This window comes from Sorex araneus, chromosome 4, assembly GCF_027595985.1.
Source record: "Sorex araneus isolate mSorAra2 chromosome 4, mSorAra2.pri, whole genome shotgun sequence".
NCBI classification, from domain to species: Eukaryota; Metazoa; Chordata; class Mammalia; order Eulipotyphla; family Soricidae; genus Sorex; species Sorex araneus.
In genome coordinates this window covers 52,944,270-52,963,268 of record NC_073305.1, presented here as the reverse complement: position 1 = coordinate 52,963,268, position 18,999 = coordinate 52,944,270, and the positions used below count along the sequence as shown (strand labels likewise).

Sequence of the window (18,999 nt, the reverse complement as noted above, 5' to 3'; positions counted from 1 at the left end):
TTTGTCCCTGGAGAGGTCCTTCTGGGATACTCTTCACTGTGGACCTTCTCTGGGCTTTTATATTACAGTAGGCCTTTTGCTGATCTCCCGAGTGCCTTTCATGTACTGGGTATCAAGGCCACCCCCACCTGACCTGTGACTCGGGGACAAGACAGTGACTTGTGATCCAGGAGGGAAGGGTGTTGGTTCCACCTTGTATCACGGCCCTCATGTTATGTAATACACTTCCTGTCTTTAATTATTTACCGGTTTCACCGTCCAGTTCACTCACTGTCCTGGCTGCTGGTGGCTTTGTTTTGTGACAAAAGAATTTGACCTCCCTGGAGTTTCAGTTCTACCCAGCCCTGGCAATTGCCTGGCACTTTATTTTTTTCTGCCACTGGCAGCCTTAGGGCCTGGGGGTGGGGGGAGCACTGTATCCTTCCCCCAACCCCTCTGTGGCTCCGTTAGTGAACTGTACCTTTATTTAGAGCGAGATGTGGGCAGAGGCCAAACTGATTACAAGGCTCCAATGGGGCCTGGAGCATATTGCAGATTCGGAATGCAAATTGTTGTCTGTGGTAATTATAGTTTTTGCTCAGGCCCTGCTTGGCCCCTGTGGCCTATCCTGGTGTAGAATAAGCAGTTTTGCGTGTTCAGAGTGGGAGGTAATGAGGGGGAGAGGGGCACTTGAGGGACATTAAGGGGCATTTTCAGAGTTCATCAGTTCCAGTGGGAGTAGGGTGAATGCAATCTTGGGCTCGGGGGCTACTTATGACAAGCTCTGTGATGGCAGGCGAGGAACTCAGCCTCTCTGAGCCTCAGTGCCCACTGGTCCTTGCCCCAGAAGGTTGCCATGGTGAGATGGTGAGGTCCATAAGGAGCATCCATTGTGTGCCTGGAACACAGTAGTACCCAACAAGGGGGTGCTGTGGGACCTAGCAGATGCCATGAGGCAGGGCTCTGCCGTGGGTGAGCACATGGCATCTGAGTAGGTGATGGCTGTGCTTCTCCGTTTCTTTTCCTCTGCCATGGCTCTCCACACCTCTTCAGGCATCACTCTGCGGAATCAAGTGCTTGGCTCTGTGTTTCTCACCCTTTTTCTAACTCTGCCCTATTCTTATGGCTTCGTTTCCTCTCTGTGGCCCCTAGTTTCAGGCTGTGGTCCCCTGCTTATAAGGTATTTTTAAATTGTGGTCCTTGGTGTTTCCTGGGGTCCATAAGGAGATGCTATATGGTGTACCGGCTGGGAACCACTCTTGGAGGACTGACCCTGGTCAGTTTTCCTGTATGTCTGCTAGCTGTGTGTCCTTTACTATTTATTGACCATCTCTGACTTGTGGAGCTGCTTTCTTCTTTGTAAGGTGATGTCATAATTGTATGTGATTTGCTGGCCCATGAGAGAAGAGTACAGGTGAAAAATGCATGTGAAATTGATTATCAGTGCTTGGCAGAACTGATAGAGGGTCCTGGTGTAATCCTCTTTGCAGAGATGAAGACATCAAGGCTTTCTGGGCTAAGTGACCTTCACAAACCTGCAGGTCCTATGTGGTAGAGCCTGGACTCTAGCCTACCAATTTGGCTGTAGAGGGACATTCGTGTTACTGTATCTGAAGGGGGTCAGAAGTCAATGAATAAGCAATGCCCAGGCACCTTCTCCTGGGGTGCCCTTATTTTTGCCTTTGATAAATTCTCTTTTTTTGGGGGGTGGATATGGTGTGGGCTCCTAAGTGGTACTCAATGGGTGGAGATACTCAGCTACCTTGGCTATCAGTTCTGGCAAGGGCCTGAGGATGCAGTGCTGTTCTGGCCCTGCAGGGATGACTGGGTCACCTGGCAAATCTGAGGTGACCAACACCTGCTGATGTTGGGGGGACCATGTGGTGCCAGCCAGGTAGGTGCAAGTCGTGTTCCCTTCCACTTGTACTATCTCTCTAGCTCCAGATAAATTTTTAAATCGACCAAAGCAGATCACAGTATCATTATATTAACCATATCAAGTAATGTTATATACATTGCACAATGTATTTTTAAAGTTTATCTTACACACCAAAATGGATATTGTAATAAATTGCAGTAATAGCCACAGCAAATTGCCTACATCTGTATTCCCATTGGAAACGTTCTAACTATTGTCAGCTACTTGTAATTGTCTTTTGTAGTCCTACAAAGGAGTTCATTTTCCATGATTTTGCCACAGTTTATTGTTTACATGATACAGTATCCAGGAAGCTAATGTTGTATTTGTCCAATGCCAGATACTGTTTTAGGTTTAAGTTTCTAAACTGTGGGTCAAGAACTTGTATGGGAATGGCAGAAAAATCTTAAAATAAAAAAATATATATATTTCTTTATGATTTATTATCAGTAAAAGCTGATATCTATACCTATTTTATGTACCTATCTTCCAGGGGTTGCATAAAATTTTCCCTTTTTTCTGCCTACCCCACATGAAAAATTTCTTGGGCTCAAAGGGGTGACAAGTGCAAAAGGTTTAAGAAGTCCTGTTCTTGGTAACTATTGGATCTTCACAATGACCTTGAGTGGTGGATGCTCTAGTCACCCCCATTTTACAGGTGATAAAACTGAGGCTCAGAGTAGCAAATCGCTCAGGGCCACTCAGTAAGTAAAAGCAATGGGATTTGAATCAAGGTTGTACAACTCAAGATTCCTAACCTCTGCGCTTCATTGACTTCCAGTCTACTTTCCAGAGACTTCGCTTCACCACCTCCATTAATCTTGGGGTCCTCAGAATCCCCTCCGTACAAACCGAATCTATCATTTCTTAGGTCCTGTTTCAAGGTACTGGTGTCACCAAGCTCCCTAGCCTCGGGGTCATTCTGGGGCCGCCTCCCCCACAGCCCCAGGTGCACATTCTGCTCATGAATCCCCTGGGTCTCAACATTCTTTCTTCGTGTTCTGCCATGTAAGCCAGCCAGGAGGGCAACCTCATACATTCTTTAAAAAAAAAAAAATTTTTCCCCTTTAAATCAGCCTTTCATTTTAATGCTGACACAACCCAGAGGTGAGGTTCTTGTTATCACACTAGGGGAATGTGAGCAGAGGTGATCAGCATTGTGAAAAAAGGTGGCAGGGGAATTCTTTCTTCCTGCCATAAATTACCGAGGTGAGTGCCCTGCCTTATTTCACACTGGGAGGGAGCCCTGCATTTATGTCCCATCTGAAAGGCAAACTTAGCTCTCTCTTAGCAGGGAGAGGGAGCAGAGAAGCCTTGAAATGGGACTATAGTTCCTGGAACCATGTCTGGTCATGTCTCTGCTCTTGCCCCTCAACTGCCTCTGGCTCGCCATTTCCCACAGGATGGAGCTGGAATCGCCACCTTGGCTCCAACCTTCTCTTCTCCCAGCCTCCCTGCCCTTCCCTCAGTCCTCTGACCGACTGCCCACTTCCCGAAGCTCTTCCCTGAGACTCAGCCTGGCACAACTTCAGCTTCCTCTATGACTGGCTCAGCTGCAAAGGTGCTCCGGGGAGACCAGAGAATTGTGCCTGGCTGGTGCCCTGGCCTGAGCTATCAATGTGGTTTGCCGGTCAGCATCACGTCTAGCTGGTGGCTCCTCCCTACTTCTTTTTTTTTTTTTTTTTGCTCCTTTTTTGGGAATAGAGGTTTGTTTTTGGGCCACACCTGGCAGTGCTCAGGGGGTACTCCTGGCTCTCTCTGCCTCCTTCCTTCTTTTGTGTGTCCCACACTCGGGCACATTTCTCTTGAGTAAAGGCACCCCTACCGCCATCCCCTCTCTAAATGCTTGGCTGGGTTTTGGGCCCAACATGGGGAATGTTGCATCAGTAGAGGAGCCCTAACTGGGAGACATGGCGCTCCAGGCCACCAGGGCTTGAGAGCCAGGCCCATCCTGTGTGTCCAGAGACTGTGTTTCACGGGTGGGCAGGTCACTTACCAGCAGACACTGTCTAGAAGACATGCAGTGAGGAGTTCAGACTGCGGGCCTAGGTTTCAGTCCCTCAGCCCTCACTGCCATACTTGGTTCCTAGGAAAACATCCTTATTCCCTGGGAGGCAGGCTCCTCCTCTCTCAGCCAGCGATGGATGGGCAGAGTGAAAGGAGCTTATTGGCTTAGCATCTGGCAGCTACTAATCTTCCAGCCAGTGATTGTGGCTATTGCTATTAATAATGCAATCAATCAATTTCTGCAATTAAAGGAAAAACAGAATGCCATGATGGTGAGGTATGGGGTGCAGTCTTTAGGCAGCCTGGTCAGGGAGGGTCTTCAGTAAGCTGAGAGCCCCACTATGAGATAGTCACTGGTGCAATGTGAACAGTTGAAGCACAGGGTTTTCTGTGGTGCAAGTGGCCCTGAGGTAGGGAAGAACCTAATGAGGAACAGGAGGTAGAACCAGAGTTTGGGAGGAGAAAGAAGGGAAGATGAAGCATAGGAGGGAGATGGGACTGTCGATGAAAGGCCTGGGAGCCCAGGGGGCTGTGTTTGGGTGGAATCTGAAGTGTGAGCCATCGTTCCGTCCATATGCTCAATGACTCTGAGCGATTGGTTTCTGGGATGACTTCAGCTTCAGCCCATTGTCTGTTCTGTGTGCATGAGCCAAACCTTCATGGAAAACACTTCTGATTGATTTAGGCAGCAAAAGAGTCTATTGAAGGATAGGGGAAGCTCAGGGAATTCTTCAGAGAATTCTGAATCCCCTAATTCTCAGAGAATTTTGTAAATAGCTTCAGGGGAACTGCAGGCCATTCCAAATGACACTACCAAATGTTTCCTGCCGGGGTGCTGATGCTGCTCTGTGTGGACAGGGTGGGGGGGAGGGCAGGGCTGGGGGAACCAAGGAGATTTGCACCTAAACCCTGGCACCACCATGCCTGCCCAGTCTGTACTCCCTGCTGCCCCTGAGGCCTGCTGCCACCCTCTGCAGGATGGAGGTTCCGGGCAGGTGGCTTGGCATCCCACCTTTGGATGGCAAATCTGGGGTGGGGCTACCAGGCTGGACGAACCTAATTTACGCTCGCCTGCCCTCACTTAAGGGAGGCAAACGTGGGGCCTCTGTATTTTATCTCTCCGGCTGTGGTTCATGAGTAAGGGTCCTCCCAAGCTTCAAAGGGGAATTGAGCTGCAAACTGTTGAGAGGATGGGGACTGCTTCTCACAGAGGCAGGAAGGCTGAGTGACTCATCGGCGGTGGGACTTTACGAGAGACCTGACTGCCTTTCTCAATGATTAACGAAAGAAAAGAGCGCCAAATTTGGAAGCGGCCCTTTCTCTGTCTGATGAGCGGCTAGGACCTCTTTTATTTTTTAAAATTCCGTTTCGTTTGCGCAGGTGTGTGGAGTAGCATGTTTCTCCCGTGTTTATCACGAATTCGCATTCCTGCTGGAAATGCCTGAGCCATTGTCAGCGTTTATAATTGCTTTTTGTTATGGCCATGTGGGGCTTATTGTCCATGATTCTGCTGTAAGGTTTATTGTTTATCTTATAGGTCTCCAGGAAGCTGCAGGCGGAAATCTCTGAGCCTTACCAGGAAGTCAGACTTAAAGGCACAGCCTCCAGGGCTTAGCCCTAGATGGGGAGGCTTCCTAGACTGGGATCCAAAAGCCTTTTCTGAGTGACCCCCCCCCACCACTCTCCCCCAAACACCTTCCTCCTCTCCCCACACCCCCCACCCCCAGCCATCCCTACCTCCCTGCCCTGCTTAGTTTGGTGGTTTCCGGTGCTTCGGTGATTCCTTTCTGAATCTGATGCAAGGGGGAAAGTGGCACTATTCATTCTTCAAGTACACTTGGACACAGACTAAACAAAATAAAACAGAAAACAACTCTCACCATGGTGTAGGCTGAATAAAGGCTCTGGGCAATGGCTGTGCATATACTTTCAGTCTCTGGGAATTTTCTTGGGGGTATTTTCATAGGACTCTTTAGATGACATGGGAATTTTGAGGAAGTGAGAATGGTCACGTTTGGTAAATAAACATGGGGTCAGGAGGTGGTTCCATTGGTAGAGCACATGCTTTCCACACGTGAGGCCCTGGGTTTGATCCTGGCCATGGAGCACTCCTGGGGGAGAGCCTCACCCTTGTGTACTGCCACTCACGGCACCAGCCTGCAGCGAAATGAAATAAATAAATCTAACCACATTTTAAATGACTTTCCTATGCGTTTCCCTATTGGAAGGAAAAAGTGAAAGTGGAAAATTCTTTTTCATTGCCTTTTTCATATCAGATGCTCAGTTGATAGTGCTCATTAAAATAAAGATAAAATTAAAACCATTTGGGGTTTGGGACCAGCTTTTCAATTTGCTAAGAGACAAATTTAAACCAAACTTATAATTATCCATCTGTGAACCTTGATTCTGCTTGAAAAAGAAACTGAGTTTTTGTCTGTTTTGTATCTTTTTTAATGAAAAAACAATTCAGTGTATATAAAAACACAGAGTATAGTGACCTGCAGCACCCCCCTCTCATTTCTGTTTTTAAAACCCATCTGTTCTAGAGTCCTGCCATCTTGTGAGGGATAATGGAATCATTATTCTTGTTTTAGAGATGAGGAGACTAAGAGTCAAGGCTGTTAAGTGACTTACTGGGGCCCGGGATGGGGTAAAGCCTTGCTGTGTAAGACCTTGGGTTTGATTCCTACCATTGCACGTTCCCCTGATCAACACAAAGAGTGATCTTCGAACGCCACGCTGGGATGGCCCTAAATACTACAAGATGTGGCTCCCAAACCAAAAATAAATTTGTAAGTAGATAGATTAATGACTTACCATGCCATTCAACTAGCAATTGGCAGAACAACAACAACAAAAAAATACAGGGCCCTCATATGAAATTTTTTTGTTCATTTGGTTTTGGACCACACCCAATGGTGCTCAGGGCTTATTCCTGGCTCTGCACTCAGGGATCACTCTTGGAGGGGGTTGGGGAACGATATAGGATACCTGAGATCAAACCCAGGTCAGCCTTGTGCAAGTAAAGTGTCCTACATGTTGTACTATCATTCTGGGGTCCTCATGTTGACTTACTCTTCAGGGTTCTTATCATGTAGTTATTCCCAGAAATTATCCCTAAGGCGATATATGGAATAAAAATAATGCTGAGAAACTTTTTAATAAAATTAATTTTGCTTTGGGGACCAATTTTTTTCTTTTTTTAAAATTTATTTTATTCTTTAATTAGTGAATCACCATGAGGGTACAGATACAGATTCACACATTTTTGAGCTTGTTTTTCCCTCATACAATGTTCGAAAACACATCCCTCCACCAGTGCCCATTCTCCACCACCAATAAACCCAGTATCCCTCCCAGCCCCCAATCCCATCTCCCCCCCACCCCACCCTGCCTCTGTGGCAGGGTATTTGGGGACCAATTTTTAACTAAGAAATTTAGTCGAGTTGTTTTGCTATAAGTAAATTAGTTTTGAAAATTCTCTTGAGTATTCATTTGAGTGTTAGGACTACTACCCCTGTCAAATTCAGATTTTTCCACTTCTAATGAATTTTGACAGTATAATGCTGGGCAGTCAGCCTCATTTCCAACTAAGGAAGCTCTTTGGCTGATAGAGAGCAGCTAATCCGGTTTTATACTTGTGTTTTTTCCCAGGAATTAGACAGAGGTCAGCAACCTGCCCAAGTTTCACTTTTAACTGACAGTGTAAAGAAGGGGACGTGATAGTCCCTTGACAAAGCTGTGGTCAGAGTATACGTGTTTCTAAGAAATAAATCTCATGAGCAGATTTGCTAGCACTCAAGTCAACTCTGCGTGCACATTCTTCAGGCTGCTCTTGCTTCTGTTCTTAACGCTCTCTCTTTTTTTAATGGACTTAAAAAAATGATTACAAAACTAACATTTTTTCCCCAAATTTTATTTTATTAAAGCACCATGAGTCACAAGGTTATTCATAGTTGGGCTTTTGGCATACAGTGTTCCATCACCAATCCTGCCATTAGTGTCAACTTCCCGCCACCAGAGTTCCCAGATTCCCGCTCCTATGCACAGCCCCTTGCATAGGAGAAAGAAAATTTAGGTCTTGCAATTTACGTGTCTCACGATTTCAGTGTTGTTGACTGTGTCCTTCATACCATCGATGTACCTGAGTCCCCTGGCTCCTGCTCCCATTGCATCTCGTCTATCCCTCCTCCTCTTCCCCGTAACTCTATTTCTTTCCTTCTCCTCCCTAGAAAAACTAGTCGTTGTATGTGTTCATGTCCAAACTAATGTGATGAATTTATTAAAATCAAGATTTGTGGAGCTAGAGTGATGAGACAGGACATAAGGAGTTTGCCTTGCACACAGCTGGCCCGGATTTGATCTCCAGCACCCTATATGGTCCCTGAGCACTACTAGGAGTGATCTTTGAATGTAGATCCAGGAATAAGCCCTAAGCACCATCAGGGATGACTCCCCACTCAAAAAATTGAGATTTTTTTAATTAAAAAAAACTGCACTTGTCACAAACCAATAAGATTAGCATTGGGGCTGGAGAGATAGCACAGTGGGTAGGGCGTTTGCCTTGCACGCAGCCGACCTGGGTTCGATTCCCAGCATCCCATATGATCCCCTGAGCACCACCAGGAGTAATTCCTGAGTGCAGAGCCAGGAGTAGCCCCTGTGCATCTCTTGTTTGTGACCCAAAAAGCAAAAAATTAATAAAAATTTTTAAAAATTACAAAAAAATAAGATTAGCACTTGAGATTTGCTTTGATCAGCAACTGTTGGGGCTCCCATGTTCTAGTGTTACTTCTTTTTAGTTCTCATGTTAAATCCAGGAAAACATTTTATTGATTAATTATTTTTTAAAATTGAATCACTGTGAGAAACAGTTACAAAGCTTTCATGTTTGAGTTTCAGTCATACAATGATCAAACATCCATCCCTTCACCAGTGCACATTCTCCACCACCAATGTCCCAAGTGTACCCCCCTTTCCATCCCTCCTCCTGCCTCTATGGCAGATAGTTTCCTCCATACTCTCTCTCTACTTTTCAGTATTATGGTTTGCAATACAGATCCTGAGAGGTTATCATGTTTGGTCCTTTATTTACTTTCAGCACACATCTCCCATCCCGAATGATCCCTCCAACCATCATTGACTTAGTGATCCCTTCTTTATTCCAGCTGCCTTCTCCTCCAGCTCATGAGAAGGCTTCCAACTATAGGGCAATATTCCTGGCCCTTGTGTCCACTGTCCTCGGGTGTCAGTCTCATATTATGTGATTTTTATATTCCACAAATGAATGCTGTCATTCTATGTCTGTCCCTCTCTTTTTGACTTATTTCACTTATTTCATGATATTCTCCATGTCCATCCACTTATAAGCAAATTTCATGACTTTATCTCCTAATAGCTGCATAGTATTCCTTTGTGTAGATGTATCAAAATTTCTTTAACCAGTCGTCTGTTCTCGGGCACTCAGGTTGTTTCCAGATTCTGGCTATTGTGAACAGTGCTGCAATGAACATTAGGTACAGATATCATTTCTAATGTGCTCTTTTGCACCCTCAGGATATTTTCCCAGAAGTGGTATTGCGGAATCATATGGAATCTCAATTTCTAGTTTTTGCATATTGATTAATTCTTAACCTTGAGAGCTGGGCCTGTTCCCTTCTTCCAGTCATGTTACCCCGCTGAGCCAGACGCATCAGAGCTCTAGAGGAAGAGCACTAACCATTCCATTCCACTCTGTTCTAAAGCATCTTTGGTCCAGTCAACCCTGGCCTGGAGCAACAGGGTGTGGACCCTCCTGGCCTCCTTTTGTCCCCAGCCCATGGTGTGGCCATCAGAGTGGTGGTTTCAGTTTTGCTTAGGTTCACAGCATACTTCCAGCATTGAGGAGTGACCACTCAGACATTCAAAGACAGGGTCGGATCCTAAGTAACTCCCAGGCTCCAGGACTCTGTTCTTTAAACTTCTCTCTGAAGTCTGGTTCATTTTGCTTTCCTGCCAGCATAATAATACTGAGAGTGTTATTGTACTTCCCCTCTTAACCACAGATGATTTTTTTTTCTTAGTCTTTCATGAATTTGATGGCAACCACACAACCCTAAGATCTGGGCAATAATACTTTTCTGATGTTAGAATCTTGGCTAAATCGGTATACCGTTGATGTAGTAGACTTCTAATGAAAAAAAATTAAAAAAAAATTCAGCTTGCAGAGCTGTTAAGGATGTTGTGTTTGATCATCAAGTAGAATATGGTCAAAACACCTAAAATACCTACCCTACTCTGGACTTTTGTGATGTTTAAGACTTCTTGGGTACAAATGGAAAAATGTCCAAGAAACCAGAATAAAATTCGAGTGGAGGCAGCTGGAGTGCTGGCCATGTGGGAAAGGACCTACCTAGCAGGCAGAAGGCCAGAAGCTAGATCCCTGGCGCTGCCCCCCAGGCTCAAACTGATCCTAGCAGTTCTGCTCTGTGGGATCCCTGGAGCCACAACCCAAGTGCCTGATCTCCGGCACATCACAACCAACTGTGTGTGAGCACTCAACTGGAGTATGCAACCAATGCAAGCCCCACAGTCACGGGTGACCCCTGGAGAGCAACAGCCTGCAGTGTGGGACCCCTGACATCACACAACAGAAGCAGGAAAGGGATGGGCGAAAACACATCAGAAAAACGTCATGGGCAAAATGCCCACACACACAAAATGAAAATAGTCAATACTTCTTTTCTTGAAGCCTCAGGGACATGGCACAGGTGGCCAGCAGCTCAGTACTGGAGTTTGAGGATGTGGTGCTACTTACGCATTGCTGTTCACTGGAACTCAGGAGGCCACGTGGTGCTGGGGATTGAACCCCCATACTATCTCACCAGCCCCTCATCAACAACTATTTTTTTTAAATTTTTGGGTCACACCCAGCGATGCTCAGGGGTTACTCCCGGCTCTGCACTCAGAATTACTCCTGGCGGTGCTTGGGGGACCATGTGGGATGCTGGGAATTGAACCCTGGTCCGACGAATGCAAGGCAAATGCCCTCCCCGCTGTGCTATCACTCCAGCCCCCATCAACAACTCTTAAAGAAGAAGCAGTTTTCCTGGAACCTAACTGAACTGCTCTGCTTCATGCAAGTGAAAATTTCATAACCCCAATGAATATGTTTCTTGTAATATCTCAGTAAGAAATCTACTGGAAACTTTGCTTCACAAAATACCCTAAATGTGCAGAATAACAACACAAACATCTTCAAGTTCAAGCGGCTTAAACGGTGCGGGGAGGTGGAGTCTTAGCTGGCTCCGAATGCTGGTGCTACATGTGGGTGTCATTAGCATATTGTTTAACCAGGTGTGGGAACAGACACCAGTGTTTCTATGGCCGGGGCCATATACAAGCTTCTCACATATAAATACATAATAATTCAGTTCCACACATTTTTTTAAAAAGTAGAACCTATATCCCCAGAATTGTATAGCCTTTTCTCCTAACATTTTATTTTACGTAGAATTTATTTTCACTGACTGAAAATGACTTTAAAAATCAGACTGTCCTTTCCCAGAAATGATTTGTCTCACTTTTTAGTGTGTTCTCTCTCTTTCTTTCTCTCTCTCCCTCCCTCCCCTCCTTCTCTCTCTCTCTCTCTCTCTCTCTCTCTCTCTCTCTCTCTCTCTCTCTCTCTCTCTCTCTCTCTCCTCCCTCTCTTCCTCCCCCTACCCTCCAACCTTCTCCTACAGTGGTTTGTGGTTTGATATCTGCCACATGGCAAGTTTTTGACTCTTCTAGGGTATACTTATGGCTGGGTATTTGGGAAGCCGAGTGCAGGAAATTAGTGCACTCAGCTCTGCTCCTGACCTCTACTAGCCCGCTGCCTTGGACAGGCTCACGGTACACAGATGAGTCTCACTTAAAAAATATGTACAACAGAAATGGCCCAAAGTGCTAGGGTGTATGTGGGGGGGTCTGGCTTCCATCCCCGGCACTGCATGGTCCCCTGAGCACCACCAGGATTGGCTCCTGAGCACTGCGCCAGGGGTAATCAGCAAGCATTGCCAGATGTGGTTTCCTAAACCAAACAAAAAGATCTGTACAGTGGGATAATGGCAAGGCTTAGCTTCCCATGTGTGTGAAGGTCCCTGAAAGCCACAGGTTAAGTTTCTCCTATTCAATGTGAAAACTTTCAGTGCCCATATAAGGTTTCTGTCACTATTTGGTGAGGGTTTAACATCTAAACACAGTACACTTTTCGTGTGAGCAATATGTCCAGTGATACCTGAGTTAAGAGGAAACATGAGGGATAATTTAAGAACATCTTTAGTGCTTGTTGAATGCTCCCAAGGTGGAGGTGTAGGAATTCCAGTGCTTTCCTACCATGGAGTGCGCGTATTAAATTGAACTTGGGTTAGGTGGGAAAATACCCTGGAGATTAAAGATTAAGTGAAAAAAAAAATCACAAACAAACCAACCAAACAAACCGGTAAAGCAGTACTATTTTTCTACTGTTCTCTCTCTCTCTCTCTCTCTCTCTCCCTCCTCATTTTTACCATTTTGGTGCCATACTTGGTGGTACGTGGGAACTGTGGGTTGTCAGGGGTTGAACCCTGGCCTCTTGCGTAGGGAGCTTGTGTTCCAGCCCTGTGACGCAGCTAGCTCCCTGGTCCTATCGTTCCATTTTTTTTTATGGGAAAAATGTTATACCCCCAAATTTATGTGTGTTTCAACAGATGGAGATGTTTAGAAGGAGCTCCACTATGGTTACCAGTGGCAACCTGGTAACCCTCCGTTCAAATCCAGCCAGCACTGGTGTTTTGTGTAGCCGCTGTGACATTTTAGAAAGACAAATTCATTACCAGCATGAAAAAGTTGAGGAACTGAAATTTGTAGGTGGAAATGGTCCTGCTGGCAATACCTAAGCGCTGCATAGAAGACCCCTACCTTCCAAAATCAGAAAATGTGGGTTCGAATACCCAGTCAGGAACCTCAGAGATGCCACCTAGAGAGGAAGCACGTTCCTAGTTTTTTTCCGAGCTCAAATTATAAAGGCCCTGGACATGGCCAAGGGCCTGCGGATAGGAAACTAGGACTGAGAGGCCCGGTAAGGCCCCTGTGCTGGATTCATCTCTGCGCTGCTGGTCAGAGCTGGGCGTCTGAGGAGAAGGCCCAGGCCACTCCTTCCCTTCGCTGGGGCGGGCTTTGCCCGGTCCCCTGCCGGGGTTTCTGCAGGGACCTGCCCCCGCGCCACAGCTACCTGGCCTGAGCGCCCCCAGTTTCCCCCGTGCTCTGAGTGCGCTCGCCCACGGCTTTCGGTTCTTCTTTTCCATTCACAGCCAGCAGCCATAAGGGAGGCTCCTCATTCCACGAACACCAGGCTCGTGTGTGCGACTGTGCCCTCTCTGCTCTCAAAATAAACCCTCCTGTTCCACAACGGTCTCCTCCAGTTTCCTCTGGCTCCTCACTCCGAGGGGCCTGGATGCCACTGCTGGGGTTTCTGAAGAGGCTGGGTGGAAAATCCTCCAGGAGAAGCAGGGCCGAGCCATGGGATCTCCTTTGCTCCCCCTGTCCCCCCGCCACTCCCACTCCCAAACCCCCCAGAGAACTGACTTTCTTCCTGACCTATCACCAAAACTGGTGTCTCTCAAGGTTCCAGGCCTCAAACCCAGGCTTTCAGAGCTGGAGGCGAGGCCAGAGGTGTGTTAGGATTGTCTCCCTGCCTCCCTCCCGGGTACCAGCAGCTCCCAAGGACAAACTACTTTTGGGGACGGAGGCCATCCCGATGTACTCAGGGTTTATTCCAAGTGGTGCTGCAAACTTGCCTGGGCCGGGGAGCAAATCTCCAGCTTCTGTCTGCAAGTCGTGTGCCTCAGCCCTGAGACCCACCTTTTGGGGGCTGCTGCTGTTTGATAGGATGCAGCCTACTGAGCCTTTCCCAGGTGCGGGACGGGGAGGTACTAAAAGGACTTGAGGTGACCTAGGTTGTTTGCTTGAAGTGCCGGAGCCTTTCACAGCGATTTCACTTCCTTCCTTGTTGAACAGATGGGACCTCCTTCATGCTCTTTGAAGCAGGAAACAAAACCAGCAAAATGTTTGCTATTTTTCCCTAAGACACGGCCCATGGTTCTGCTATGGCTCTTGCCAGGTCTGCCTAGAATGCCCCTCGGAATTCTGACGTGTGTTTGCTGCTCTGAGATGCTTTCCCAAAAGCACTTCCCCTTTAAACACAAACACAGCCTCAGGACTCAGATCGTTCTTGGTCCCTCAGTGCTTTTCCTTTTCTTTTCTTTTCTTTTCTTTTCTTTTCTTTTCTTTTCTTTTCTTTTCTTTTCTTTTCTTTTTTCTTTTTCTTTCTCTTTTTTTTTTCTCTCTCTCTTTTTTTTTTTTCTTGCTTTTTGGATCACACCCGGCAATGCACAGGGGTTGCTCCTGGCTCTGCACTCAGGAATTACTCCTGGCGGTGCTCAGGGGACCATATGGGATGCCGGGAATCGAACCCGGGTCGGCCGCATGCAAGGCAAACGCCCTACCCGCTGTGCTATTGCTCCAGCCCCTCTCTCTCTTTCTTTTCTCTCTTTCTTCTTTCTTTCTTCCTTCCTTCCTTCCTTCCTTCCTTCCTTCCTTCCTTCCTTCCTTCCTTCCTTCCTTCCTTTCTTTCTTTCTTTCTTTCTTTCTTTCTTTCTTTCTTTCTTTCTTTCTTTCTTTCTTTCTTTCTTTCTAAATTCCTGGCAGGTTTTGTTTTTTTTTTTCATTTTCTGGTCAAAGTGGGTCACCTTGATCTGCTACAGTCTGGTGTAGCCTCTATGATGTCTGTGGGGTGGAAGACATGTTTCAGAGGCCCCAGGTGAAGAGCTGGCATGGCCAGTGGGGAGAACCCGCTTTCTTATCAGCACTGAAGTTGAAAGGTAGATTTTATTTATTTATTTATTTATTTATTTATTTATTTATTTTTGGTTTGAGGCCCACAGCCGGCGGTGCTCAGGGCTTACTATGTGTGGTGCCGGGGATGAAACCCACCTTGGCCGTGTGTGAGGCAAGCCCCTACCCTCTGTACTGTTGCTCCAGCCCCTGAACCTAATGAAAGGAATCCTCTGCACTAGGTCACTCACATGTCTCAGAGCTGAGATAGGCAAAGGTTCTTAGAAATCAGTGCATTTTTTAAACACAGAGACCTCAGGAAGGAAGCCCTAGGCTTGGTCATTATCAGTTCGCATTTTGTTTGTTTGTTTGTTTGTTTTGCAATAAATTAAATAATGGTTGATTAGAGAACTAAAATGCAAACAGGTGAAAACTCTGCTGTAGTGCTAGCGCCCTGGGCCTGAGAGCACTGCCGCTCCCTAAGGAGGGGGAGGGCGGCGTGGTGGGGGGGTGGCTGGGCGAGTGCAGCATTTTCACCTGAAGCCTTGTAGTTCACTGTAAAACCTTCTGTGTCAGCCAGGAAGTCTGATTTTGATAAAGACAGGGGACTGGGACAAGGTGTGCCTTTCGGTGACACCCCAGTTCCTATGAGAAATAGCAGTCCTGAGTTGTTTCCATAATAGCTGAGAAGGGCAATAAAATCTCCTGTTTTCTGCATCGCAAACTGAAAGGGAGGTTTCAGGGAGGTTTCAGAAGAAGCTATTTTGATGGGGCTCTGAAGAGGGGATGCCAGATTTGCCCAAAAAAAAAAAAAAGGGAAGAAACGGATGGGTGTGGCACTTGCATGGCAGCTCTCACTGATTGAGTTGCCCTGAAACTGGGATCTTATATCCTGGGCAGGGCTGCTGGCTCTTCAGTGAAATTCAAATGGACCATTGATTCTTTTCTAGACACCCAAAGCTCCTCTCCACTCCTGGGTCTCTCTCTCTCTCTCTCTCTCTCTCTCTCTCTCTCTCTCTCTCTCTCTCTCTCTCTCTCTCTCTCTCTCTCTATGTCTCTCTCTCATATTTGGGTCTGAGACTCAAGCTATGGACACTTGGCAGCAATCTCAGCCGCACCGCAGGAATGCCCAGCCTGACTCTAGGTGGGGACCCAGCGAGCATTGTGTGTTTCTCAGAGGCTGGAGATTGTCAGCCAGAAACCGATCTGGGACTGTGCCTTTGAGTGTCTGGAGACAGAGTGTTCCGAAAAAGCAGCAAGCAGCAGCGGGTGAGGAAACCGCCAGAGGTGGGGAGCTCCCAGGCTGGTGCCGCTCGCTGCTTGTGACACTTGTAACTGATGGCCCCCTGTCACTTCCTGTCATGCAGCCCAAGTGGCGGGGAGGAGTTCCTTCAAGGAAACCATGCTCTGCTCTGCTCCACTCAGAGAATCCCGTCCACAGGACTCCACCACAGCTAGGGGCAGGGGACTCCAGGTGGATGAGGTCGGAGCGCCCCATGGTGTGGTGTTGCTTTTTTGTCCCTGCTCAGGTAAGCTGCCCGTGGTGGGGAGGACAGTGGCGGCTACGGCTCAGCTGGGGCTGGCCGAGCTCCCCAGCTGTGTGGTGCTGGTAGCTGAGGAGTCTGAGAACACAGCTGGCTTCCCATTGCCCAAGAAGTGTTGCTTCGAGCTGGTATAGCCCCCCTTCCCCGGAATGACAGAGGCTGGTGTGTGTCTCACTTTAGCACACATCACAGAAGAGCTGTGTGGTTGTGTTCAAGACCACAGATGGTTGTGCTTGGTGGAGATGGTGAGTTAAGTGGGTGCCTCGCTGTCAGGGGCTCCCTTAGCATCTGTGATTGGAGCAGAGCAAGGGGGAGGGTGGCGGGGGATCAGTGTCTTTCACACTTTGCTCTAACTCCACGATGCTAGTATTTTACTTTTGATAAGACCTGTTTTCAATTCAGAGGAAGGAAAGGGGAGGGAAAAAAATGCATCAGCCCTTGACTATTTTTTCTTGGATTTTCTTGTTGTTGTTGCTGTGTCTGTTCTCGCAGAATAGACTTCCAAGATCTTCTGTTCTTTGGACTGGAAGAGGACTAAAGTCTGTGTTGGAAGTTTATTCTGCCTGAAGTCAAGTGTTTGTAGGCTTTCTTGAAGTGCTCCTGGTGATCCGATTGTGATGATCCTGGGGAAGCTGCAGCCACATCATATCAGGGGAGACTCCAGTTTGCTGCTTTGCTCGCTGAGATTGTTTATTCTGGGGCCAGGGAAATGCTAGAAAGTGTGTTTGCATAGACGAGGCCCTGGGTTTACTCCTGGCACCACCACAACAAACACACAGGCCAAGAGATTATTAGCACCTAGTTATTGCAGAAGGAGAGGTGAGAAGCATAGGATTTCTAAGGACTGAAGAATGCTGGGAACTCTGGCCTTCACTCTATCTCTGTCCCATTTGTTTATTTGTTGGGGCCTAGGATTAAAGTTTTTACCAAACCCAAACTATTTTCTCAGGGAAATCGCCAGTGATTTTTCACTTCCTTGCATAAGCGTTCTATTTTGCAGACTGATTTTGTACTGCTCATTACAGCTCCTCGTATGTGACCATAAGCATAGATTTTTTCACCTTCTATATAATTGAGTGCTTTTACCCTTTCTCCTTCCCCCATATCACGTAGTTCACTATTTGCTCATTTGATAAAGAATACTTTTTGCGTTTTTGGTATGGAAATGGACAACATTTACATGATTTATTATAGTTTGCTTGTAGTTAACATCAATAAGTAGTAGTACAGTGGGGACTGACTGGGGGTATAGCTCAGTGGTAGATCATGAGGCCTTGATCCTCAGCACCAAAGAGAGAGTGGGGGGGAAATAATAAATAATAGCTATCATTTATTTTATTTAGCTGCATGTTGTATCACTAAGCCTCTTACTCTCATTATCTCTTGAGATGCTCCTAAAACTAGAATTTGGCTCCACTGTTTTACATAATTTCACTGCTTGGTGGATGGTAAAGCTGAGGTTTTGAGAAATAGTTCATCAGTCAATGAGCTTGCTTGTCATGGGCCTGACTTCAAGCTTAGGCAGCACGAATACAAGAGAAACACTTAGCCTTCGGGCACTATGTGATAATTAGAAGCATGGGGCCCGCCCCACATCTCCTTTTGTGCTCAGCATCCATCTTCTGTACCACTGCTTTTCAGTCTTTTGGCAAGCTGGCCTCCATGGGTGGATGTCTGCTGTGGTCTGGTTAGTGTTTGTATAAAATGCTTCTGTGACGAATCTCTGCCTTCTCCCACTGAGTTTCCCCACATGACCCGTGTTGGTGCTATGACACTCATTTTCCTATCACCTCTGATAGGAATCTAAGGTGTGCAGATCTTGCACAAGAAGTCAGGAACAGTTCTCTCCTCGCCAAACTCAAATGAGTTAATGAGTGCCTTTAAGTACATACGACCCAAGGATTATAATTAGAGTTCAGAGTGTAGTTGTTTGTCTGGCTACTGACCCTTCTGCTCTGGAAAATACGGAATGACTTTGAGAGTCTTCAAAGAGGTTCTGGAGGAATTGGGGCCGAAAAATAAGAAGGCAGTTGGTCATAGAACGTGAAGGGACAAGAAGGAAAGAGGGAATCTTTAAAGATCTTATAAATCTGTCTTCTAAGATCTGGCCAAGCTTGTTTTGTATCTGTGGAGCTGGGGTCAAGTGTATGAAAATAGGTAGAACCACATGGACAGAGGTTTGAATCCTAGTCTTGCCCATACCTAGCCAGGCAGTATTTTAGCATGTCACTGAACCTCTCTGAATTTACTCTGTCCTCTCTGAAGTGGAGATCAGAGACTGTGTCTTTTTATTCAATTGTGAGGAATGAAACAACTCAGGCCAAGCAGCGTGAGCTCTCAGTGAACATGACCCATCCCATACCCCGAATCTTACATACGTATTACTTTCGAATGCCTCCTTAGCCCGTAAGGATGTAGCAGCAGTGGGGCTATGACACACCCTATATCCTGAGATAAGCATGCCCTGGGTTTGATTTTTGTAGAGGGAAGGAAGCAGCATGTTCCATGGAAGGCTGATGCTTTACTGTAAAGCCCTGATTCCAGCCATGTTTTTACAGCTTGCCTTGGGCGCCGACTGGGAGCCCTGGAAGGGGAAGTTGATTCAAACCTGCCCCTGAAAGGGCCCCTTTTGAAGGGCCTCTCAGAGGTATGATTTGGAGAGGGCACAGGGGAGTGACCCCGAGAGTCCCCTGGGACAGAAACAATGGGTGAGTGGAG

General features: G+C 46.8%; 1 protein-coding gene across 2 annotated transcripts in view; it reads left to right on the top strand.

Annotated features, from left to right (window-relative positions):
• ARHGEF3 (Rho guanine nucleotide exchange factor 3) overlaps nt 1-18,999 on the top strand; it is a 347,358-nt gene that overhangs the window by 138,037 nt on the left and 190,322 nt on the right. The window contains exon 1 of one of the 2 annotated variants that reach the window (XM_004615153.2): nt 16,182-16,266. The exons of the other annotated variant lie outside the window; for it this stretch is intronic. Coding sequence (XP_004615210.1) covers nt 16,216-16,266 — 51 coding nt within the window. The 5' untranslated portion in view covers nt 16,182-16,215. Of the gene's footprint in view, nt 1-16,181; nt 16,267-18,999 lie in introns of those variants that run through there. 2 annotated transcript variants of the gene reach the window in all.